The sequence below is a fragment of the Heterostelium album genome (assembly GCF_000004825.1).
Source record: "Heterostelium album PN500 unplaced genomic scaffold PPL_scaffold11, whole genome shotgun sequence".
Classification (NCBI taxonomy): Eukaryota; Evosea; class Eumycetozoa; order Acytosteliales; family Acytosteliaceae; genus Heterostelium; species Heterostelium album.
In genome coordinates this window covers 1,333,882-1,360,600 of record NW_008805073.1, presented here as the reverse complement: position 1 = coordinate 1,360,600, position 26,719 = coordinate 1,333,882, and the positions used below count along the sequence as shown (strand labels likewise).

General features: G+C 34.9%; 6 protein-coding genes across 6 annotated transcripts; 1 reads left to right on the top strand and 5 right to left on the bottom strand.

Moving 5' to 3' along the window:
- Window positions 1-43: 43 nt before the first annotated feature.
- Window positions 44-1,611, top strand: PPL_09902 (uncharacterized protein; the record flags this gene model as incomplete). The annotated part of the gene is made up of 3 exons (XM_020580689.1): window positions 44-56; window positions 242-416; window positions 1,527-1,611. 3 exons carry the CDS (start codon window positions 44-46, stop codon window positions 1,609-1,611), a joined length of 273 nt encoding a protein of 90 aa, XP_020429276.1.
- Window positions 1,612-1,923: 312 nt separating this feature from the next.
- Window positions 1,924-2,097, bottom strand: PPL_09901 (uncharacterized protein; the record flags this gene model as incomplete). The annotated part of the gene is made up of 1 exon (XM_020580688.1): window positions 1,924-2,097. One exon carries the CDS (start codon window positions 2,095-2,097, stop codon window positions 1,924-1,926), a length of 174 nt encoding a protein of 57 aa, XP_020429275.1.
- Window positions 2,098-4,845: 2,748 nt separating this feature from the next.
- Window positions 4,846-15,069, bottom strand: PPL_09900 (DUF3638 and DUF3645 domain-containing protein; the record flags this gene model as incomplete). The annotated part of the gene is made up of 4 exons (XM_020580687.1): window positions 4,846-10,639; window positions 11,234-12,113; window positions 12,381-13,068; window positions 13,285-15,069. 4 exons carry the CDS (start codon window positions 15,067-15,069, stop codon window positions 4,846-4,848), a joined length of 9,147 nt encoding a protein of 3,048 aa, XP_020429274.1.
- Window positions 15,070-15,602: 533 nt separating this feature from the next.
- Window positions 15,603-19,035, bottom strand: myoE (myosin IE; the record flags this gene model as incomplete). The annotated part of the gene is made up of 6 exons (XM_020580686.1): window positions 15,603-17,178; window positions 17,259-17,512; window positions 17,599-18,027; window positions 18,096-18,301; window positions 18,376-18,689; window positions 18,812-19,035. The coding sequence occupies 6 exons, from the start codon at window positions 19,033-19,035 to the stop codon at window positions 15,603-15,605; spliced, it is 3,003 nt and encodes a 1,000-aa protein (XP_020429273.1).
- Window positions 19,036-20,456: 1,421 nt separating this feature from the next.
- PPL_09898 (uncharacterized protein) lies at window positions 20,457-21,595 on the bottom strand (the record flags this gene model as incomplete). The annotated part of the gene is made up of 2 exons (XM_020580685.1): window positions 20,457-21,335; window positions 21,530-21,595. The coding sequence occupies 2 exons, from the start codon at window positions 21,593-21,595 to the stop codon at window positions 20,457-20,459; spliced, it is 945 nt and encodes a 314-aa protein (XP_020429272.1).
- A 950-nt stretch (window positions 21,596-22,545) lies between these two features.
- PPL_09897 (M1 family metallopeptidase) lies at window positions 22,546-26,006 on the bottom strand (the record flags this gene model as incomplete). Its single annotated transcript, XM_020580684.1, has 7 exons — window positions 22,546-22,629; window positions 22,716-24,077; window positions 24,154-24,276; window positions 24,357-24,603; window positions 24,694-25,223; window positions 25,314-25,660; window positions 25,745-26,006. The coding sequence occupies 7 exons, from the start codon at window positions 26,004-26,006 to the stop codon at window positions 22,546-22,548; spliced, it is 2,955 nt and encodes a 984-aa protein (XP_020429271.1).
- Between the last annotated feature and the right edge of the window lie 713 nt (window positions 26,007-26,719).

Here is a 26,719-nt window from a genome sequence, read left to right as displayed (position 1 = left end):
TTCTAAAAGAAATCACCTCTCAGAACTAAGCTACAAGTATCAAATGATGTTTTCTTGTAATCAATCAAATTAAAAATATTTTTTACTACTTAATATATAGCCAGGTGTAATTGGATCGTATAAAACAAGTAAGTAAGAAATAATTAATTAAAAATCGAAATTATTTAGTTAAAACTAATTGTTTTTAAAATAATTTTAATTAAAAGTTGTAAAAGGTGAAAAAGTTTATATATTTTTGTAGATTTGATAGGTGATGGAAAAAAAGGATTTGTTGATCAATTCTATAAAGAAAAGACTGTTTATATTGGAAATGGAATATCTCTATTGGATAGATTAGATTATTTCAGTGGTAATGGTGGTATGGCAATCGAAATGACTGAGAGAATCTATGAATGTCCACCATTCCCCGATTTACTGTAGCTTTTCTTGGTTTGGGAGCTTCTGTAGTTGGTTAGTCGGTAACTGGTCATTCGATCTATTTCCTGACTGAAACTTTGCATGATTGTCTAATAAGGAAGAAGAAGTTTGTTAATCCAACCACTTTAAAGAGAATAGCAGCACGTGCAGTTAGTTAGTGGAACCACTAGAGAGATATTATCGTACGGTACTGAAAGAAGGTATTATAATAAAGTATCATATTATATTTAATTTACTAAACGGTTTATCATATCTATCTATATTATTATATTCTTATAGATTAGGCTTTAATTTGATTACCTGCTGATAACTTCGAGTCATTAGATCAGCTGACGAAGTGCATTGAGAAGACTACAGGTAGTATAGTATTCTTCAATGGTGTCTACATAGTATCGGGAATATTGATGTCCAAGTACACTTCGACCAGGCAAGCACGAATCTACTGCTCCATACTTTACAATTGTCACCTCTAATACTACAGGTACCGCTAATGATACACAACAATAAGATCAACAACAGTAACAACAACAAACTAGAATTAGTAGTTTTATTTGATTCATCGATTTTGGATGTTATTCTAGCGTCACCACCCGATAGTAATTAATAACCAAACTACCAACACTCAAACCAACAACATCAATAACAATAGTGCAATACTACACAACAGTAACAATTACAATAAGGTAAACAAATAAATGTTGATCCTTTATCTCTAATCAAAGGATCAACATTAACAACATCATCAACTCTATCAATTCAATGCTAAATATTGAGTGCTGTTAACTAACAACAATTCAATATGAATTAGAACAATCATAACTTTAATAATTTAAATAAAAATCAAAACAATTTAAGAATTATAATATCAAGTATTTAATTTTATTAAATTATGTCTTTAACTTTGATTATTATTTGTTGTTGTATACACGAGTGACAACCAGTATAGTAGCGAGAGGAAACAGGCATAGTGACGAGAGGCAACCGGCATAGTGACGAGAGGTAACCCGCATAGTGATGAGAGGTAACCCGCATAGTGATGAGAGGAAACCGGCATAGTGATGAGAGGAAACAGGCATAGTGAGGAGAGGCAACCGGCATCGAAACGAGAGGAAACAACAGCAACAGCAACAACAGCAACAACAGCAACAACAGCAACAACAAATTCAACAAGAACAGCAATTACCATTCCAATAACAGAGACCACCACTCCATCCTGTTATTATTATTTACTTTTTATTGCTAGGTATTCTGAATTGATATGTATTATTATTTTGTTTGTTTTTGAGTTGATTAATAAAGTTATTAATGTATTTGGAAGTGTTGTCAATGTGGTCAATGTTGGTGTTGATATTGATTATTTTGTTGTTGTTGGTCTTCTAAATTGGAAGGTGTTTTGGTTTGGCTTTGATTTATTATTGATTTTTATTTTATAGTTGTGAATGTAGTATTTGATGTTATTAATGTAATCAATGTTGGGAGTTAAATTGTTGTTATTAATATTCTATTCTATTTTACTATGTTGTTGCTGTTGTTGCTGTTGTTGCTGTTGTTGCTGTTGCTGTTGTTTCCTCCTGGAAAGCTTTGGATAACTTCCTCCAGCGACTTATAATTAACTTTATTATTATCTTGTTGTGGTTGTTGTTGTTTGTGTTGCTGCTGTTGTTCATCGAATTCCTTCATTACTCGTGTATATAATATTGCGAAGTTGCAAAACAACAATTTTATGACAATAATTGAAAACTATCAATAATAAAATGAAAAAGTAAATAAAAAAAAGATAATTTCTTAAATAAAATTAAAATTAATTTATTTCTTATTTTTAAAAGAAGAGAGTAAATGAGAAATCAAATATCTCTTTATTATTATCAACGATCACTATCTAAAACTATATTTGTTTGAATTTTGAAAGAAATATTTTAGTTTAGATCAATATTTTTATTGAAAATATTGTGATATTAATAAATCTTACTTATAAATAACAAATTAATATGAATATTGCTTATAATGAAAAAACAAAATTTCGATATTAAAAGTATTTACTAAATATATTAATAGAAAAAAAAATTTAAATAAATATACTCAAGAATATTACACACCATTATATTTAAATAAATAGATGTCTTAATTTAAATTTAAAATTTTTAAAAGTGTTTGGTAGATGTTTTTTTGCAGAACCCACCACACTTGACATTGTCATTCAATTCCAATAAATCGTGAATCAAATCAATTAAATTGAGATTCACTTTTAAAGATTAATTTGATTGTTTATTTAAAAGTGAATCAAAAATAAAGTTTCTATTCTTTTTTTTATTTTAAAATTTCAATTATTTAAATAATATGTAATAATCCTTTTATGTTGAGCTAAAAATTTTGATTTAAAGCTTTTTAAATTCTTTATTTTATAATCAATTTATTTATAAATAATATATTTAAAAGGTTAAAAAGATACAATAATTTGATAATCATAATAAAAGAAATACAGATTAGAAAATGTTTTTAACCAATATAGATTTTCAAGATATCTTTTAAACATTAAAAAACAAAATATTCATGAGGATTACTACAGATCAAAAACAACCTTCACCACAACAACAGAGGCAATTGCAACAACAAAATGAAATTAAAATTGAATTTGAAAAAGTATCCTACAAAATATAAACTTCTTAAAATTTAAATAAATAATTATAGTTTCAATACCTTGTATTCTATATAACATTTTATTTTTTATTTTTATATAAGTTTGAACCAACTATATTTTCTCTCTCATTGTGAAAATTGTAAAGTGATAGATAAAATCAAATTAAATATCAAGAATATCAATATTTAAATTGCAAATGAATAAATTAAAGATAGAAATTAAATCATCTTTCAATCTATCATCAACTATACAACTTATCAAAAAGATTAACAGACCACAAAACACCTATTTATTATTCATCAAATCCATTTGATTTATTAAATTGTTAATATCTTTACAATAATAATATTTCTTCAATTATTTTAATCAAAAAAAAAAAACAACATTTTTTTACTTTTGCAACAAAAAAAGATGAACTTGTCAAATAAAAGTGGGGTGTTGCAAATTCAATAAATTTAATAAAATTGAAAATTATGCTTGTTGTTTCTTCATTGGTAATGATCGCCTGTTTTTTTTATTTTTGAATATTATAATAAAATGAATTATTTAATTAATTTTAATATTTATATTTCAAATTTGAATATTAATTCATACTTTTAATTGGCGCTAAACAGTTACCGCCATTTTTGAGTTCAAACTGTAAGTTAACGAATCAAATTTAAAACTATTTAAACCTATAATTTCATTCACAATGTCATTTTTCATTATTTTTCAAATACAAATAATTTTGTAAGTAATATCTAACAATTATAACTCTAACTTATTTATATTTATGTTTTACTAACTTATCTCTTTTTTATCTCTTTCTTCTTTTCCAAGTCCTTGTTACCATGCCTGTTGCTTCCTTACTATGAGTGATGCCTCGTTGCTATTCCGGTTTCCTCTCATTACTATGCCGATTTCCTCCCGTCGTTATGCCAGTTGCCTCTAGTTGTTATGCCGGTTGCCTCTCGTCACTATGACGGTTTCCTCTCGTCACTATGCTGGTTTCCTCTCGTCATTATGCCTGTTTCCTCGTCACTATGCTGGTTTCCTCTCGTGGTTATGCCGGTTTCCTCTCGTAGTTATACCGGTTTCCTCTCGTCGTTATGCCGGTTTCCTCTCGTCATTATGCAGGTTGCCCCTCGTAGTTATGCCGGTTTACTCTCGTTAGTTGTCTCAGTTGACTCCATTGCCCTGGAAGCCAGAGTTTCCATCAACTCCACAATTCAGACACTGTTGACTCCATAACTTAGTTACCTCAACTACATATCTTAGCTTTGATCAACTCTACACTCAATTATCATCAACTCCATAACTCAGTTATCGATGAACATGCCACTCTCAATTTCGATCTGCTCAACTACTCAGTTACCATCAGTTTCATAAATCGATAAAATAAGATCAAAAGTTATAATTATAAAGGTAGATTAAATTTTTATTGAAATAGAAATTTTGTTGAATCCAAACACTCATAAATGTTAAATTACTTGACCAGGGCAGATTTAGTAAAAGTCATTCCACTACCACTAATCCAACAACATCATCACCTCAACTTTATGAACATTTGGGGAAATGAGTGGGTTTGGAGGTGTTGATGAATTATTAGTTGAAAGAATTTGGTTGAAATAGAGATACAAATTATAAAGAAAAAGGTATGTTTATTAATTTTTATAATATATTGTGAACTACCTAGCGATCGCTAGAGTCGTACCACTGTAGAGTGGCCCACCAATTAAGTTTAGTAAACTATAAAATCAATAAAAAAAAATAAAAAATAAAATCTTGAAAATTAAAATTTAGTACTAAATTTATTTAATTGAGATATTTGGTACAATCTTTTCCATATCACTACCAAACACAGTAGATACTCTATTAAATGTGTAGTTTAACTCTAAGAATTGCAGAGGTTTGTCATTGAATCTAGTTTTTTCATTCTTTAAGAATCCATCGTGATCAACATTAGGATCCGTTTCGAATTTAACTTTTTCATCTAATTCTTTCTTAACTACTGGTTGTCCATCATTTTTGTTACAATCAATGTCATTGTTATTGTTACCATCAATGTTATCGTTATTGTTTTCAATGTCATTGTAACCATCAATTTCATTGTCATTGTATTTGTTACCATCAATTTCATTGTTATTGTTATTGTTACCATCAATGTTATCGTTATTGTTTTCAATGTCATTGTTATTGTCATCTTTTTTGTCATTGTTATTGTTGTTGTTGTTATTTCTGATACTTAAACCTAAAAATTTAATTGTGGCATCAAGATTATCATTGAAATATTTAGAACCATTGATGATGTTTAGTTGGACAATCAGATGTTTGATAGAGTCAAATGAGGCTCCTGGTGGGAGTGGAGTGTGAATTGCTTCCATATATTCTCTTTGATTTGGAAGGATGTGAGGTCTTGTTTGGTGAAGTGATACCTTGACCACACGATTCGATCTCAAATCTGCTTGAATTAAGCTATAGACCTTGCTTGCTTCGTGCTGTGACAACAAGATGAACACGGGCGTTGGTTCCCACAGCACCAACACATAGTTGATCAAACGACAAAACTCCATTGTATTCTTGATGCTTCTGTTTGGTTCGTGGACACGTACAAAGTCTAGAGTCGTCAAAATGTTACTATCGAAAACGTTGATGATCTTGCCGTTCCTTGTGAGGAGTGAACCAATAGGTGTGTTGATATAGATAGCAGAGACGGGCAAAAATGGTTGTTTACAGAACTTCCTCTCATTGCCAACCGAACTGATACGCCTGGCAATGCTTAGGTAATTCTCATTGCCTTCGGATGTTGGAACCATTAGGAATGGACTTTCACCTTTGACCACTAGCTTAAGGGTAAGCTCGAATGTCGGTTCGTATGAAACGATATTCTCTGTGAGAGATTCATCTTCTTTTTCTTCTTCCAGTTCGTTTTCACGCTCTTCTTCACCATCTTGGTTGGTCGATGAGAAAATGGAAATGTTGTCACCAATATCTTTGATCCTATTCTCAAGCTGATTCGACATCTTCTTGTTTCCTGACTTGGCAGCCTTGGCAATGACCTTATCCATTTCTCTTATACTATCGATATCCTGTTTGAATGAAGTAACCATTGCAATCTTGAGATGGTTTGCAACGACTTTGATGTCTTGTTTGATAAATGAAGGTTCATACATCGCCTTGAGGGTGGTTGTCTCAGGGAGTGACGAGAGTTGAAGGAATTCCTTTTCGAAAGGCTCACTATTTTGAAGTACAGATGCACAGTGTGATCGATAGAAATGAAGTCCCTGTGTCATCCAAATGTGAAGTGACTTTTCGATTCCACGTATTGTATTGTTGATTGTCCATCTAAAGATATCGATAACGTTCTCACCAATTCCCAAGTGGTCTGGAACCATGAATGAAACTGTTTGTCCAAATCCAAGTTTTCTCATTCTCATGCATGCTTGCATCAACTTGTCTTTGGTCATTCTTGGTCCGACTGTAACGATTGCGTGTGTGTCCTTCTCGAATTTAATATCAACACCTCTTGTATGATAATCGTCAAGATAGACAATAACACGGTTCAATCTTTTGGCGTAGGGTGATTGGTGGAACAAAAGTTTCTTATCATCTCTATCCATTGAAATGAGATTACCATTCTCAAAGTAAAGAACTGCATCGGCTTTACTGGGATCGGTTTTCTCCAAGAATGATTTGGCAACTTGGAAATTGGTCATTCCGATCATCAATGCACCGGAATCAATGAATACTCTTGCAAATGTATCAGTCTTTGTGACATGATCGAGAATATTGCAATTCTGAGGAATAAAGTGCACTTGATTATCCTCTTGATTGAGAATATAGTTAAATACCTCGGTATTGGTGTATAACAACGATGGAAGATCTTCTTGTTTGATAGAGAGTGGGAAGAGAATCGATGTGTCGTTGGTCCCAGAGAATCCTGCAATGTGATTGCCAGTAACAATATCCCATGAAGAGGCAAATATCTTCTTTGGATGTTGTTTAGTTTCGAATGGGAATACCAGTTCATTCAACCAGAAATGAATGACAAGCATGTTGTACTTGAGATGCTGATACAAATCATTGATGAATATATCATTGGAGAGTACCACACTGTTGAGACTATGAAACTCCACTGGAATGGTGCTGTCAAATTGAATCCAAGAGTTGTAGACTTCAAACTTTTGTTGATTGCAAACCGATATCAATCTGGTGAGAGCATCTCTAAACTGTGAGAGTGAAAGACCCTGGTGGTAGTAGGTGAGATGAGTGAATCCAAGCACTGCATCTGGATGGCTGAGTACAGCTCTCTCTGCAGGCACATCTTTGGCACGATAGGGGACAGCCAGTTGTGTAAAGAATCCACCCTTAACTGCTTTTCTCTTTCCAGTCGTATGAATCAAAGAGTCGCTGCTTGAACGTGAGCCATAATCCTTTGACCAGATCTTACTGAGACAATGCTGAAGAATTCCATATTTAAACAATGCACGATATATTAAGAGGACAGTATATCTAGGATTGTTTTTCAGAGCATCCGTTCCAATATTGTCTGCAGTTGTGTAACCACAGAAAACCGGTAACATATCCCTGATACGTGGACTTCTATATATAAACTTTAGCAATAACTGATCTAAAAGACTTTGCATAAGTCTCATTCCTGCCTCTTCATTGTGAATTGTAATCATTGGGAATACACTCGGTCTGTCTTTGTGAATGATTTCGATATCCGATGCTGCAAAGTCCAGTTTACCGATCAGCTCTTTGAGTGTCAAGAAGATATCCTGGAATGTTGTACATCTATCTTTACACTCGTCGAGATTTGTCTTGTTGCCATATGGGAAAATGAGTTGGTATTTGGTGGAGAGTAACTCGTCACATTCATCGAGAATGTTAAACAAATTATTGTTTGACCATTGAATGATCGCAGAGATTTGGTTCTTTGATTTGTTGAGCAGCTTTCCAGAGAGTTTGAATGAAAGCCAATGGTCAGGTGTCGAAATGATGATTCCTTGCTTCGCTTTGCAAAGCTCGAGATTGCCAAGTATTCGCTGAAGTTGAGAGCTATTCAGCTGAGAGACAATATCTCTTCTGAATGGATAGATGTGAATTGGACGATTGAAAATAGATGATCCCATTGTCAAGAGCATGTCTTCAATCGATGTTTCCAAGAGCGATGGTAACACATTGATTCTGGCAATACGATCTTTCAATGCCAAACACATGATCGGAATGATCACCGATGTTTTACCTTGACCCATTTGAAGTTGAATACAACGGTTGTTTTCTGTAGAGTTTAAGAGTACCATTGCTATTTCCACTTGAATATCATAGATCCAAATGTTTCTCTCCAATTCAAACAGTGCCCAATGAGGATGATCTGTAACGCTCCACTTTCTTGTCTTTCTGCTTTGCGAGAGAATCTTGACCAATGCATCACGATCGGTTGATTCAGTGATGGCACGTTCCACCTTTTGAAGATAGGTGACAAGAAGAATGTGAATTCCAATCAATTCAAAGAGTTTAAGTGGAATCTTTGTTTGATCAACGTTTGATTTATATTTGAAATCAATGAAATCTTTATAAACATTGACAGGAATACATTTCTTCCAAAGACCACATTTGATAAACGCAGATCGTTTCTTCCAATTGGAATTGTAGAATGATTCAATGAATGCCCAAATCAAACCTTTGGCTTCGTTGATCTCATGGTACATCTTGCTCAGGATATCTTGAACCAGTTGGATATCTGCCAGTTCGTACAATGGTGTCGACTCGATCTGCGTTCTCAGATGTTCTTTACTATTCTCGAGTGCATCGTGGTAATCGGCACCAATCTTTGTGGTTTCCTCATGATCTTCGAAAAGTAGATTGATCTCCTCGGCAAATGGGAAGTGAGCATCTTTCTCGACGAGACACGCCATGAATTCATCTTCAAAGTTCATATCATAACCAAGATTAAACATATTCGACCATCGCGTGTCTATGTTAATATGTCTGATCGTCTGGCTATCTCTCCAGTTCACCATTGTCTTCCAATCGTAGGTATATCTTATGATATTATCGATACCCGGTGTATTGTCGCGGATGGCTGGGTACACATCGGCAGGAGCACTGACATTGTTGTTTGGCATATAAGTAATTCTGGAAATATTGCGTAGGAACAACAACAACCTGTAGTTATGTCGCCATTCATTATATTGTCGTGTCAACTGCACAATAAAATCGTTGGCATAACCCTTGAATGTAATCGAACGAATAAACTGTAGATTCGGTGCCTTTCCAATGATTGTCTTCTCGTCAGAGACCCACATCTCCTGCCAGAGCTTTAGCTTTTCGATATTTTGGAATAGCTGATCGGGCTCTTCCTTTTTCTTTGATGCCACCCTCGATCCAACTGTTGGCGCAATGATATTCTTGATATAGCTGGAATCATAGGTTACCCAAGGATTACTGAACTGTCGGAGATCGGGCTCTTGGCACTTTTCCAACTCTGCATCTAGCTCAGGAGCGAGCGTTGCCAAGTAAATTATATGGTCAAACAACTTGTGGTTCTCAACAGGTTTCGAGGATAACAAGTTCATAAAGGACAACAATAGCGCCAGCTTTGATTTGTGATCAGTATTCTTCCTGATCGACTTGGCCAACTGATAGAGAGAAATATAGTGAGTGCTAAAGCTAAGTTCATCCAGCTCCAATATATTTTCCAGCGACTGTTTTTCACCATTGAAAAAATTCATCCGATTGGAACTGACACAGGATGGGTTGAATGAAAGATCCAGTTTGTTCAATTTTGCTGCTGGATTGCTAAGAAACTCGGAAACTCTGTAGGTGTAGGCCGATCTCTCAGTGGGCGTGCGTATACCTATGACAACTTCGTTGGCAACGATGAAAGTCTCTGGAACAATGCTAATAAAGAGATCTGCGGTGATCTGATATGAAAGAACTCTTCGATTACGCCAACAACTCGCAATATTAATTGCATTTTCATAGATATTGATGGTGGTTTGACTTTGCTCGTTGGTATCATAGAGGAATTTACATTCTTGATTCTGTGAGAGGATTTTGTTGACGAGCAGTAGAGTTAGATCGTGACAAGCCACGCCTGAAAGCAGTGGATGATGATAGCTAACATCTTGAATGGTACTGTTGTTTTCGTTGGCAGTTGCCTTCTTTCTTCTGTAGGGATTACGAGTCGGTGAGATAGTCTTGATGAGATTGAGGATATTCAGTGACTGTGGAGTGAACAGACGATTGGTCTGGAATCTCTGAAGCAGAGTGATCGCCATTTCGAATCCAGTCTGGCCAAGGAATGGATCAGTGTTTGCTGTCGAAGTCATCAAGTGCAGATAGGCAAGGAAGAGATTGGAACTGATCTCCTGTGGACCCAGCACTTTGAGTTCATGGTTTATTTGATATCGGAAATAAGGCGGATGTTGTAGATGTTCCAAATCTGGCTTGCACGTGTGATACTCTGTTTTGGCAACACTCTCAAGCATCAACTTTGAATGAGGAACAAAGAGAATCTTCTCATTGGTTTTCTTGTCCTCCAGCAACAGATAGTTGGAGAGACCAATCAGCGTTCCAAAGTATTGATTTCCACATATACTATAGGTGGAATGATCGACTGACTTTGCTTCAGTGCCGTCATCTTCGATTCTCTTGTTGATGTCAAACACCAGATCCTTATATTGATGTAGTTGAATTGTTACTTTGAGAGTGTCAGACGATATCCATACGTAGATGTGTTGCGACAGTTCCAAGTTGAACAACTTGTGAATGTGAGGAATGAGATTGGGTGACTCTTTCAAATTGACAAGCACATTGTTCGAGCCGTATTGACAAATGGAACCATCTAGATTTCCATAGTACTTTGGTTCGTATTTGTTGAGGAAATGACCTATTTCCTTTGGACGGAATTCAATAGAATCGTCATGCTTCAGCCAGTGAGAATAGTCATTTACCATAGCAAAGGGTAGATTCTGGAGAAGTGACTTTGGTATCAAATAGAAATAATCGCCATTGTCATGAGTTTCCTTGATAGACATCTGACCACTCTTTGATAACGAGAATTCATAATCTCTATTACCCAACTTATTGGATATTTTCCTAGAAAGGAAGTAAGTTTTTAAAAGAAACAATTAATATTTCCTGTCAAATAAATTGAATGGATAAAATAGTATTTGAATAATATATATTTACCATCTATTTTTACCAATACTATTAACAGTAAACTTTAATTTACCAAATACAGATTTATAACTTTCATTCAATTGAATGGAAGATGGAAGCTGATGATTTGGATCTCCATTGACCAATACTCTACCGTCAAGTATATTTAGTTGAATACTGGTTTCCTCTTGGAATGTACATGAGTAGAAATTGGTTTCAGGTGTGTGTGTCCACTGTGAGAATTGATTCATATGTTCCATTGGAAGTCGCCAGTAACTACAGAGGAACATGGAGAGTAGTTGTGGTTGTCTTCCAACGTATTTTCTCATTCTCGAAGCCAGTCGGAAGGAAATGACATATGATTGGAACATGAGATATTTGGAGAGAGATGTATCCGGCATCTTGGATGCAATACCAGAGTTCTCAGAGAGTATAGAATTTGCTCGAATCAAAATGAACAAATCATTGTTGGGGATATCGTTGGCATCCATCTTGAGACTGCTCTCCAGCGAGAACAATTGATGTGAACGCAGCTTCTTTGTGAATGGCATTTGGTCGTAGGTGAAGATGATAGAGATTGCACTGAAGAGTAACTTTTGAATGTAGAGATCGATTGCACTTTCATTTTGATTGTCGGTTAGCATCAGACGTGAGAGATGCTCAGAGATTTCATCCAACCACTTGACTCCAATCTTTCGACACTGCATAATGTTTGTCTTCAAGAGGGTTCGAAGAACTGCATTCTTTGTAGAGTTAAACATCATAATGAGGAACTGGATGATGAACAACAGTGAATACTGATCTTCGACATTGAGTGTCGGTAGATAACTACTGACAATATCGCATGCAAATTCGACAAACGTAGGTTGGTCAAACACTTCACGGTCGATTCGCGTCGACACCGAACCAGCTTCGTAAATCAAGTGGTTCAACATGACAAACGATTCGATGTTGTTGATACTGTTTTTCTCCTCGAGATATCGCAAAAGATTGAGCATCTGAATCGATTTCTCCGAACGAAGTGTCGCGAAATTGAGAAAGTTCAGCTTCGACATCGAGGAAGGAGTGTCACGCTGGGAAACCAAAACTTCATTCTCATTCTCTCTGCCTTCACAGTAGCTTTGGAATGGATGATCTTTCAGTCCAGGAGTAGGTGGAAGTTTAAGCATACATTTACCAGAGATATCTACAAACTCTCTGATCGGCTGTTTATAGTCAACCGTATTGTAGGTTCTCGAGAAACTGAGGAAGGTTTCTTCGGTCACCAAACGAATCATCTTTGATACCTGACCAGTTATAAATCTCGATAACCTCAAATCAGAACTGGCATAAGAGGAATGGTGATGGTGCGATTCTTTTACCGATTTTTGTATCGCTTGATTCAACAAAGCATAGGCTGTTCTCACCACTTTGATCTCAGGCGGGACGTTGTCTTCAAAGACAATGACACGCTCCAGTGTTTTCTCCTTTGGTAGCAAATTGACGTGTGTTGGCGTTGCTCTGTTCTCCAGCTTCTTGTGATCTCTCATGATCTGGTCTTTGGTTCTAACATTTTCGGGCGTGTGTTTGGCCAGCTCAGCCTGTAGCTTATCGAGCTCTGCTTTGTGTGCCAGCTTTATCGCTCGGAAGCTGGCAATGGCTTCTTGGTTTTGAGTAGTCACTTTTTGCAGCCACACTTTGTGCTTTTGAATCATGTGCTTGGCTGCCCAGCGATACGCCAGCCCGTTCTCCGACAAATCAAAGATATTTTCGTGTTTAGCATTACGTATTCTCGTTGAGAAATGTTGTTCTACCGATCGCAGTGCCCGATACTCGACACCGTTCGTAACGAAAATGTTGGACAGTGTCTTTAATTCTACGTATGGCTGATACTCTAAGAACAACAGACGATCTCCACATTTGTCAGCGGTGCATTGGTCAATCAGTGACGTCAGCAAATAGAATACCAAGATACTTCTACTCAGTGAGAATGGATCGCCATTGAACTTCTCAACCATATTATAATAGGTTCGCATCAATTCGAGCAGTTGCCGTGATGTAACATCTTTCAAACGATCCTCGCTCGTCGACAGTGCAAATACGTATTCCTCAAGCTGATCGGCCAACAACAAGCGATGATATTCTCTACTTTTGAACTTTGCAACTCGTTCGTTGAGCTCTTCGATCGTTGTCAAAATAGTTCCCGACATCTTGATAGGAAGCGGCTCCTCTTTGAGCTCTGCCATCGAACCCTTTTGTTTGGTGGCGCTGGTGGACTGCTCGAGATTCTCAAAGGGGAATTCCATGAGTGGCTGAAAGTCAAACACAGTCGATAGGTTACCTGTATCGGACAGTCCATCGACCACCGATGTAATGGTGGCAGAGATATCGGACTCTGTTTCTTGTGTGGCGCAATAATTCTGCCAATTCGATTGGAGTTGCTCGCTTATTGCCTGAACGGTTGTGTTTGTGAGATCCACTGTACTCTTGAGCATCAACATTATTTGAACGGGCAATGTATCAACCTCTAGCTCGCGCTTGGTAACATCACACAACTCCTGTAGCTTCTCACAACGATGAATCAACTTTGGAAACCACTCTGAGTGACGACTGGAGAGTTTCGACTTTGACAACACCAATGAATAGAAGGTGGTCATCATCGACTTGTAAATGACAGTTGAATACTTCCGATCTTGAGCAACCTCGAGAAAATGAACAAACAAATAGTGCATCAACGACTTTAGTCCAACCCAAAGCGGTGATCGTTTCCAAGGTTTCAAGATATCGCCACCGATTTTATTTGGTAGAGCGAGGCCATCACCAATAATATCACCGCCATCACCATCGTCATCGTCATCGGCAGCTTGCTCACGTCTTTGATTGCGAAGCAACCTCCTTATTTCGTATTGTTTAGTTATTTCCTCAATGGTGTGGCAGTCCTCCATTTCGCGATAGTCAGCTACATCTGGTTCCTCCCTCGGAGCCAATAGGAAAGGTGATCGAGCTTTACTAGGTGTACTACGTTTATGTGTATTCACACTCACTCTTGGTGTATTCCCTCTGACTGGAGATGCTGTGTTGGGTGTGTTTCCCTTGACGGGAGCGGTAGTCGATGTTTCTTTGGTGATAATCTGTTCCGGTCGAATAGATTTGTAGATGATTGTCGGTTGGTGTTGTGAATGAATGAGATATTCGACCACCCGTACCGATTCACAGCCCGCCAGTGAAGGCAACAGCCAAGACGTCAGCAAACCAAGTCTACCTTCCTCATTGATAAACTCTGAATTCCAGATGTTCCTATATCGCAACGATAGATCATAGTTATCCCTGAGCACCGTCAGGTAGTGAAGGAAGTTTGTGTCGAGCAGCGACTTTGCCGGCACACTGAACGATTGCAGCGGAGTGGCAATCCGCAGCTTCGTTGTCTTGGCAGTGTATTCATTCCAATCGGGATAGATCTTGATGACATCGATACGTGCTTTCTCCGCCGACTGCATATAGAACAACAATATGCAATTGAGATTGGAAATGTAGAGTGCCAATGGTTTCGAGCGTTCTGCGTCAGGTTGTAGACGCTCCTGTAAGAGTTGAAGCAGCATCGCTTCAGAGTGTGGTGAAACAACGCATTGCACTAAATCAGCAACTACATCTGATAATTGTGATGATTTGATCTTTATATTGAAATTACGAGCCAATGGTTGCTCTAAAAACTTTTGAAACAACTGAATAATCTCCAATTCCGCTTTGACATCTGCTTCTCCCCACTTTCCAAACAGTTTGGAACCCATAAACAAATGAGTTAAACCAACCTCATTCAGTTTACAAATTAAATTATTATTTACCACAATAACATTATTATTATTGTTGATATTGTTATTATTATTCATTATTTATCCAATGGTTTATCTAAACAAACAACTTAACATTAATAAACAATCTAAATTATAAAAGTTTAAAGTATATTTATATTCATTACCTTATTTTTGTTATTTATATAACTATTTTACTATTTACAAATCATTTATCTGATTGATTAAATAAACTATTAATCTATAATAATATTATTGTTTATTAGTTAATAAACATTAAAGATTATGTAAAAGATCATTAAATTCATACCTTTATTTTAAAGTTAATATAGTGAAAAAAAAGAATACTATATTTTATTGATTATCTTTATCTAACAATATTGTTAGAACTTATTATTGTACAATGTCTTTAATTTTTCATTGGCAATAATAATTGAATTTTTTTTGAAAAACGAGGGTTGAATTTCCATCATCTTTTTTTTTGTTGCACTATTAATTATGATATGTTCATGTTATATAAAAAATGCATATATTAGTTATTGGTAATCAATTTTGTTTAATTTAATCAAAAAATCAATTATTATTATTATTTGTTATTTTTTTTTATTAATTTATTTATATAAAATGGTTGCTTGATGATCTTTTCCTTTTTTGAATGATGATCCGGTGACTTTTGGATCGTTTGTCACTTGGAATGAAAGATGAGTGTCTGCTCCCTTTGGACGAGCATTGTTATAGGTGATCTGCTGTGAGAATTGAACTTTCAAGCGAATACCTGTGAGTTTCTGAACTTGTTGTACAATGACTGTGGTGATCTCAGAGAGTGCTTCGTATCCGTTGATTCCGAGATCGAGTACCAAATCACGTTGTGGTGGCTTACAGTGCAACACAAGGAAGGTGTCTTGATTGGGCGATGCAGAGATCGAGGTTATATCCGCAAGCGGGGTTCCCCACTTTTTCACTTTGTAATTCTTTGGGTCGTGTTTGTAGATGTTGGCGTTGGTCACTACTATACCACGCTTCTGTGGAACACCTTTAGGATTGACTTTGATAACGTAGTCAGCAAACAACACTTCGGTGTCACCGTAGGTGGAAAACAGATTCTGCATGGCGGCGACATATTTTGGTTGGAACGGATTCGTTGGCTTCTCGAGGTAGTCGGCGTCAAAGATACGTCCACACTTCCAGGGTTTGTTGCCACGGAAGATGTCGAGAGCAAGTACCTTTTGTCGCATTGCCGGTGCACCTGCTCCGAGCTTCATTACCATCTTTTCGGCACGCCACGTGTTGTGAATCTTGTGGAGCAACTCGACGGCGCGATTAATTGTCGACGGATGCTTTGGCCATGCAATTTGCTTGCCGTAGCTGAAAGCATTGACGACGTCAGCCATTGCTCTATTGAGATCGCGGAACCAACGTCTGAATCTGTAGTTACGGTAGAACAGCTGGATTTTGATGGCAGCCTTTCTCTGGTTCCATCTGGAACGCGCGCGGTATCCACGCCATGTTTTCTGGATGAGAGTGGCGATTCTTGGCAACTCCTCTTCACGCTTCTCCTCAAAGTAGAACAGTGTAGTTGGATTACGAATGAAGATCTTTGTTTTTCCGAGACGGAATTCGTCCTTGGCGATGCCGTGCGCGGCAATGATCGCCTCGACTGCCTGCTTGGGACTGCCTCTGAAAGTTGGCCAAGTTTGTTTGCATGTCATTTTGTAACGCTGTGAGAAACGTTCGTAGGTCTGACGATTGGCGAAACCAGCTCTTCTTACACGCACGTTCTCGAGAAGACCGAGGTATCTCACTTGATGACGAACACGCTCCTCATCAATGACACCGGCCTGCTTGTTATCGTTACTCTTTATACAACGAACGTAGTGTGGAGAGCATGCCAACAGTGTTGTAATCAACGCATTGATAGCAGTTCTGAATTGTGAACCCGCTGTCTCTGGACGTCTCTTGGAATCCTCTGGCTTGGGTGAGGGGAAGATACTACGAATCAATGGATCTGCAGACAATTGCATGGAATTGATCAAATCAACAAACAATGTATCCTTATTCTTGTCCAAGAATCCAGAGACATCATAAGTAACATCACCGGCATAGTGTTTCAATCTAAAACAATTCTCACCAATACTTCTATCTTTTGTTGATTGATAACTTTGGAAATGTTGATTCTTATCAAATGTACTGAATTTTATAAAATAATAAATATATACATTAATATATATATATATATATGTTGGATTGTTGATTTACTTATTACTTACTTTGTAATTTGACCTAAGAATGTTTGATCTGTGGACTTGGCAATTAAACAAGATTCATCCAACAAGGAAATCAAACCCATTGGTTTCTTCTCGATCAATTCACAAATTGGTTTGTTGTTGAAATAATCGATATTCTTCCATTCGATACCTTCTCTTATATACTCCTCTTGTTCACTCTTCAAAGTCAACTCAATGAATAATTGTTGTAACTTTTCATTACAATAATTGATATTCAATTGTTCAAAGCTATTTCTCTATAATATTATATTAAAGTTAAAGAGAAATTAGAGAAATAAGAATAACTACTACTACTTCTACTACTATTTCTACTGCTACTTACATCGAATACTTCGAAACCATAAATATCTAGAATACCAATTACAAGACCTTTCTCATTGGCATTGATTTCATGATTGATTCTTGTCACTAGCCATTGGAAGAGACGCTCATAGAGTGCCTTGGCAAGTGCATCTCTTGAGAAGATGGCTTGGACATTATCGAGTGGCACTGCAATGACGGACATTCTACGACCGACACCAGTATTGATAGATCTGTAGGTGAGAGCACGAGTCAATTGAGTTGGTTCAACCTTTAGACAATTGGCAGCGGCAGCCAAAGCCTTTGGATCTTTGATTCCAACTGATACCTGTCCAACCTTTTGCTCTGGCAACTCTTCGAATGTAATATTACCAATGTGTAGAATTGCACCTAATATTCTCCAAATCGATGATTGTTCATTTTCCTTCAATCCAAGTGTTTCCATTGCTCTCTTTTTAAATTCAAAAAAAAAATAGTTAGATTAATTCTTTTTAGGAATATTGAAATTTAGTTACATACAACAACAGCCTTGAAATCGGCAACATCATCAATGGTCGCTACATCAACACAATTGCTACTCTTTAGATATTGATAGGTTTGGGCAGCCGATGTCAAACCGAGTTCTGTCAACTTTGCCTGAGAAAGTCCCTTTAGCATTTGGTAGAAAATATGGAAACTTCTCTCGCCACTTGCTCTTCCTACAACTCTTGATTTCTCCAACAAATCTAATAGATTGTAATTACACAGTTAGTATCATATTGAAAGAATATATGTCGGAGCAGACAAACAAACCACTTACAATTTGTAATCTTTCCACCAGTTGGTACACCGGATGGACTGAATTGCATCTCCATGTATTTACCGAAACGCGAAGAGTTGTCGTTTCTCAGTGTTTTGGCATTACCGAATGCCTCTAACAATGGATTGGACTCGAGCAACATCTTTGTGATCTTGTCACCCTCCAATGTGGCCTTATTGGATACGTAGGCCAAGAATTGCATAATCTTTTTGCTGGCCTCAGTCTTACCGGCACCAGACTCACCACTGATAATTACACATTGCTTCTCTTGATTCTGTCTCATTGAACGATAAGCATCATTTGCCAAAGCATAACTAGTAAGTTAAACAAAGTAAAAGTAAAATAATAGAGAAAAAGAAAAGGAAAAGGAAAATATATATTGATTATTAGTATTTCCAAACTCAGAGTTTTAGAGTGAACTGTGAACTGAACTTACATATGTGGTGGCATTTCATATTTATATCTACCATTGTAAGATTTGATATCACTTTCATTGTAGATGTTCATCTTTTTGAATGGATTGGATGAAATGACTACATCTCCGATGTAGGTGTAGATTTGATCGGACTTGTGTCTGGTAATAAGATTCTCAATGAATGCATTCTCTGTGATTTGGTTCAAAAGTACGAAATCTGGAACACCTTCTCCTTTTTTATACATTTTCTATTGTGTGTGTTGTGTTGGTAATGACAAAACAAACAAGATAATAAATAATAAGATTTAATTAAATTACAGTAAATAAATAATAATAAATAAGTGTTTATAGGTATAATAATAAATGATTTTGAATTGATTTTGATATTGAAATAAATAATAATAAATAAGATTATAATTTTTTTTTCAGTGATTGAACATTAACATACTAACTAACTACAACTAAATTGAAAAATAAAAGTGAGGTGTTAAGTTAAGTTAAGTTCATAAACAACAATAGATTTGATCGAGAGTAGAGCAGAACAACAATAAATAATTATTTATAAATGTTTTTAAATGAAATGATTTGATTGTATGAAAAAGTAATAGTGTTTTTAGTGTTGTGTGTTGGTGGTGTGTAGTGTTTGTGATCTTGTTTAAAAGTGGGTTTTGGATGGATTGACTAATTTGATGATCTTATAATAAAGAGAAATAAATTAAAGAAGTACAGATTTATTGGGGGAAAAGCTTAACTAACTAAATCAGATTTGATAGTAAATAAAAAAGAATGAGTCAATTAAGATTATCAATGTTTACTCCAACAAAAATAAAAATAAAAATAAAAATCATTGTCGAACCATCAAAAAGAAAGCCAATTTTTCAAGTAAAATCACACTTTTTTAAAAAAAAATTTCACTCCTTTTGTCTTTATCATCGATGAATTTTTTTTGGTTTGCAGATTTTATTTTCAAAAAAAACAAAACAAGATAATTTGATTTGCATAAGCAACAATCATATCTTCCTCTTTTATAAAGTGCTAATTGTAATTGTACAATCGAAAATAATTAATGATCAAGTAATAGAAGAAAAGAGAAAAGCTAAAATTTTCAGATATTAATATGGTATTTTACATTTTACTCTTTAAAAAAAAAAAGTAAACTAATACCAATTGTTTATTTAATGTTTCAATTTGAATATAAAATTATTACTATTATATACATTGTTTTGTTTTTGTAGTTGGTAAATATTGTTCGATTAATCTAAAAAATAAAAAAAATAAAAAAATAAAAAAAAATAAAAAAAAAAAGTTGGGTGTACATAAAATTATTATTGTTAAATTCTCTTTCTCTCTCTCTCTGATCACTCTTAAGAAGGATGATAAGATATAAATGTTGTTTTTTTCACCTTAGTTATCATACTCTTTGAAGTGATCTACTTTAAAAGCAACAGAAAAAAAAAAAAAACAACAACATAGGGTGTGTGGGAGTGTTGGTATGCATATTTATAACTTTGGTTTTATCTAAACACCCAATCATAATCAATAGTAGGAGGAGCAGTGTGTGAGTAAGTATATATAAATAGGTGTGAGAATATATAAATATATGGAGGGTTGGTTATGATACGGAAAAAAACAAACAAACTGTTGTATGATAAATTTTAAAACTAAACTAGAGATTGTTATGGTATGGTGATGAGAAAAATGATGTGGTTGTAGGAAGGTTGTGGTTGGAGGTCGGTGGTGAAGATGGTGGAGAATTTATAATTGATGAGTTTAAGTGGAGATTTCTGGTGATTGGAAGTCGCAACAATCGGGGTGGTGCAAATTCAAACGGTTGGAGTGATGGTGATACAGGTGTGGAGGTGGAGTTTGACGGTGACGAAGATGATGACGATGAAGAGCTATTGAAAGGTGGCATTGGGATGGGAAGCAGTGGATTGTTGCTGGTGGTCGACGATGAAGTCGATGACGACTGTGAGTTTGACGAGGAGGTAGTTGCACCACTCGACGACGACGACGAATGCATAGAAAATGGAATCAAGAGACTGGCGGTGGCAGTCTGTTGTTGGTTACTGTTGTTGTTGTTGTTTGGTAGATTGGTGTTGAGAGATGATGACAATGACGATGCCATCTGTGAACGAACGTGTTGGAGAACCTGTTGGGTCTGCTGATTCAATTGATCGAAATGCTGCTGGTGGTTGATCGCTGTAGAAGTGTTGTTATTGCCGCTGTTGTTGTTAGGGTTGATGCTGTAGTGGTTACCATTGAGGTTGTTGGGGTTGGGGTTGCCAAGGAATGGACTGTAGTGTGGAACGTCCATCATACCCTGAGAAGATCCCGGTAAAAAGTAGAAATTTCTTGGATTCTCACGTGGAACATAGGAATAGGGTTCACGATATCGTCTTAATCCTGAAGTATGTTGGTGAGTCATTCCCGAGCTCGAAACACCACAGGTTTCCTTTATTATTTCCTCAAAGTAAATTCTAGTTGATTTATTATTTACATCAAACTTGTCAACAAATTCTTCAAAAGTAACATATTTTTCACCCTAATAAAAAAAAGAAGATAAAAATTAATATAAACAAACAAGGGATTAATATGTAATTTGAAATTGATATTTACTTCTTTTATTTTTCTATCACTTATTTCCTAAAAAGTTCAAAAAAAAAAAAAAAAAAAAAGAAATGATCAATGTTAGTTTCATTTGGTTATATAATCGTTCATTTATATATTAATATTTACATCAAAGATTGATCTAACTTTGCTTATAAACTCTGTTTCATATTTAGCTTCTGTCCATTTTCCCATTATTACAAAGATTTATACTCGTTCGAACGTTGTTGCTGTTTATTATTGTATTGTAATATATGTATATTTTTATTGTATTTTACTTTTTTAAAAGTAATTGTTTGATTAGATTTATAGAAATATTTTATAATTAAATATTTACTATTTATAGGTAAAGAGATTAGAAAGAATCGTTTCTTTCTTGTTATTGATATGATGAGAACTTTTAAAAGAGCAAAAATATTAAAAATTAAAAAATTAAAAAAAAAAGTTTGTTTTAAAAAAATACGAAATTTCTTATTATTGTGAAGTTAAGTTAATATGCTATGTATGGTTTTTTTTTATATTGTATAATTGCAAAGTATAAAAAAATTAAAATGTATAAAAAAAAAACAATGAAAGTGAAGTGTATGTTGTAATAATAATTGATTTATAACAGAACCCTTTTTTTTTTTTTTTGTTTAAAAGTATTTGATTTGATGACACGAACGAATAAATTGCAATTTATTTTAAAGAATTAATGTTTTTTTTTTGGTGATGATTAATGTTATAAAAATATATATTAATACAATCTAAAATCTAAATAGATATAAATAATAATTTACTGTATTATTTTTAGTTTCTTAGTTTGAATAATAATAAAAAATAAATAAACAGATAAAATTTTTTTTTGGAATTATTTTTGTGTGGGGGAAAAAAAAAATTTGCAAAGAGTGAAAAAAAAAAAAACTGTTAATTTAATTTTAATTTAATTCAAATTTTCGAAAAAACCGCGAATGCTAATAATAAATAATAAATTGTACAATTTCATTATTTTTTATTTGTACAAAATTATCATTTTAATTGAATTTGAATGTTTGATTTATAGTTGGTTTTTATTTGTTGTACAACTATAGTTATAATTTAATAAAAGGTTAAATATATTATTTAAAAGGGAAGAGGGGATTATTATTATTATTATTTATTATTTATTATTTATTTATGTCATCTGGGAATCTTTCATGAAGATAACTACAAAGTGGAGTAGCATATCTATCTAGCCATTTAATATTATTCTGAAAAAGAAAAAGAAAAAGAGTTGGGTTAATAACCATAGGTTTGGTAAATTATTAATATGTGAGCAAAACTAAATAGTACTTACTTCAATAATTTCTTGTGTTGATTTAATAAAGTATTCTGGAATCTTTGATTTGCCTTGAACAAACTCGTTGAATTCCTGGAGGAGTATCTTGCTGTTGAATTGACCACCGATGGTATTGGTGAATTGTCCGAGTGATTGTGCGTTGAGATTCTTCTCAAAGAACTCGTAGTTCTCACGGAAGTAACGCCACGCTGCGTCGATACCGTTGGAGTTGAGCGACAGACTACGAATGAGATAGATGTAGTCCTGAATTCTTACGGTGCCATTCATGAACATGTCGAGCGATCGCTTGACGAGGTATGGTTGTCTGGCTTGACCGAGTGCCAACAGTGATTCGGTCTTCTCATTGTTGTTGCCGTGGAGGAATCGCTCGCGTACCCAGTTGTACTCGTTGTTGCCACCGTTGACGATGATCGATGCGTACATCGAACGACGGTAGTCTGGGTTGATCTTCTCCGGTGTCGATTTCAAGTCGTGCCATGTCTTGTTGAGGAATTCAACGGTCTGAGTAATTCCGGCACTGTTTGACAGGCCGATGATAGTCTTGAATCTGACTTTGTCCAGGTAGGTAGTCGGAGTTGCCGAGTAGTTGAAATCGGCCAATACATTACGGAAGTAGGATTGTTGGAGTTGACGGAATTGTGGATAGCATTCCTGCTCGGTAATACTGCTTCCGATAGTGGCGATTCCGTTGAGAGTGGCCGACAAGATGGTTGCGGGAATGTTGGTGTTGTTGCCGAGGAACGATGCCATCTCGAATGCACTCGATGGCTGCAACAAACCGGCTTTCACAAAGCTGAATTGGTCGTCAAGGAACTCAACGACACCGAGTGGATCGAGCGAGTTGATGTCTCTCGACATCTGGTGGATGATTGCATTGAGTGTCTCGGTGTCATACTTGTATCTAACGAATGAATTGGCGTGGTTATTGAACAGTGCATATTTACACTCGTTCAAGTCGATTGCAATCTCAGTGGTGGCGCCATCCATATTGGATTTGCTGATGGAGCAGTTGGTTGCCACAGAGATTGGGATGTTCCAAATGGTGGTGTCTTTGGCGACCGAGTCGATATTACCGAGATATCTATGTTGAGAGAGAGCCAGTGCTTTGCCACCTTTGATAGAGGTGACATTGATGTATGGTAGACCTGGAGCGGTGACCCAATTCTTCATAATTTCATCGACTTGAATAGTTGGATTCGATGCCTTGGTCAACTCTTGCCAGAGATCAGCAGTCTCGGCATTCGAGTACTGGTGTTTATTCAAATAGTTACGAATACCAATTTGGAATTGATCGACACCACCTGATTTCATTAAAGTATCCAACATATTCAATACACTTGCACCTTTATCATAAGTAATCTATATAATTATAACAAGTTAGCATATTAATATAATTCCTTTCGATATTTAAACTTGTTTTGATATGTATACATACCGAATCAAATGAAGCTTCAATATCAATTACTTTAACAAAGTTATTTGAAATTGGATGAGTGTTATTACTTGAATCCATAGTTAAACCAGATATTTTAATAAGATTTAAAAAGTCACTTTGACTCTACATTTGATGATAAAACATTGTATTTGGTTAGGAAAGATAAAAAGGGTAAGGGATTAGTTTGATAAGTTAATACATACATTGAAATCTGGGAATGCAGCACTCAAACATTTGTATGACATAAATGTAGCAAAACCTTCGTTCAACCATAAATCATTCCACCATTTCATAGTAACCAAATCACCAAACCATTGATGTGCAATCTCATGTGCAATAACTTCCGATACTCTTTGTTTGGATTCAACCGATGCTGTTAAATTTGAATAGAAAACATCTGTATTTCTAAATGTAATTAGACCCCAATTCTCCATTGCACCAGCTGCAAAACTATATTAATTATTTAGAAAAATAGTAATTTTGTTTTTGGTTAATTAATTAAATTTAAATAGATATTATTATTTAACAATAAAAACATACTCTGATACACCAATAATATCCATCTTTGATAGTGGATAGTCAATTTCGAAATATTCGGTATAGAATTTTATGGAGAGTGATGCTGCCTCTAGTGGGTATGCAGTCTGGTTGCTCTGGAGCAGGGATGACCAGATACGAACGATGATCGATCTACCCTTACCGAGATCAACAGTATCATTGATTTGAGTGTATTGATGTGTGATGATACACACCAGATAGGTTGACATCTTTGGTGTTGTACCAAACTTGACCAACTTTCTGTCGCCATTTACTTTGGTTTCAATTGACTCCATATTGGAGAGTGCATTGTAGTCACCGTCTATATCCATCCAGATGGTCCAGTTTGCTTTGAAAGCTGGTTCGTCGAAGCAAGGGAAGGTCAAACGTGCATCGGTCGGTTCAAACTGTGTCATAGCCAACTTCTTCTTGGTATTACCAATCTCATCATACTTTGAAATATAATAACCTTTGAGAGAATCAGTCAAATTCGAATGATATGAAATATATAATTTAAAATATTGATTTCCATCCTATATTTGTTTTTAAACAAAATAAAAAAAAATGTTAATAACAATCAATTAATTATTATAAATTTGTTGTTTGTTTTAACTTTTACTTACACTTAAATATTTTGATAATTTATCAAATTGAATAATATAATATGTGTTATTCTTATCAAATGTTATTTTATCTGCAGAGATTGAAGATTGTGGAGCGGTGTAACTGTCTGGGTAGGAAGTGGACACTGATTTTAGAACTTCTAAACGTGCTGAATCCAATACGAATTCATCACCATGAACGACAATGTAATCTTCATTGTTGCTGGTGGTGATGTTCAAGGTAATAACAATGTCACCGCTGAATGTATCATTACTCATGAATGTGGTTACATGTGCCAAGTAATGAACGGGTTTAATCCAAGATGGTAATTTCAAATCTGAATAAATTAAACCTGGTATCTTTGGTTCTTTTAAAATGATAATAATAATAATAATTTTTAATATTATTAATAATTTGAATATTAATTGATTGATTTAAATAAAAAACTTACTTGATGATCTCGTGGAAAATGAAACGGTTAGAGTAAGAGTTAGGAAAATTAAAAATATAGCTGTAAGAAGGATTGCCTTTCTGGTGTTGGTGGCGGTGATGTAAGCAAATCCGTCTTTCAATAGATATCTAAGTTTGTCGATGGCTGACGCATCTTTGGGGTGATAGAATTTCTTCTTTGGGTGATCATCCAATTCAAAGTTTTGTTCGTCATCATCGAACGATTCAACCTCTTTCAATTGAATATGTTGTAGATTTCTCATTTTGTCCACTGGATGCGTGGGTAGGTGTTCAATGATAGTACAAAATTGATAATTAGTTTAGATATTTGTTTTTTTCTTAAAAAGGAAATTAAAGCAAAGAATGTAATAAAAATAGTAATGATAATAGCTACAACAAAAACAACTAAGTAATGCTGCAAATAACAAAACAAAATATAAATATAGAAATGTTATAAAATGTTTTGTTTGTTAAGTTTATATATGTATTTTTATAAAAGTAGTAGTAGTGTAATGTTTGCAAAAGTAATATTAGTAGAAATGAACAACATTGACAATGTTTAGCAAAAACAATAACATAACATTCACCAAAAAAAGAAAAAGAAAAAGGGAATACTATGACTGGAGAATCCCAAGACAATATATATATATATAGAAATAAGCAAAGAGTTTTTAGGAGATTTCAACAAATGTTGTTGACAGTCTCTTCTCTCTGGTGATTAATTGTATTAATATATTGTTTTGTTTTTAGTGATTTCGAATGTTGGTTGGTTGATTTGTTTGTTGTTGTTGTTGCAAATGATTTTCTGAATCAAAAAATGCTCCAAATATAAACAAATATAAATATAGCAAAACCCTGTGCGTTCATTGTTCAATTCAATCGGGCCTATCTACTAATCTTTGTTATTGTTTTGTTTGGTTGTTGTAGCTTCATTCTATTCAGATATCATTCATTCATTCATCATTCTAGATTCTAA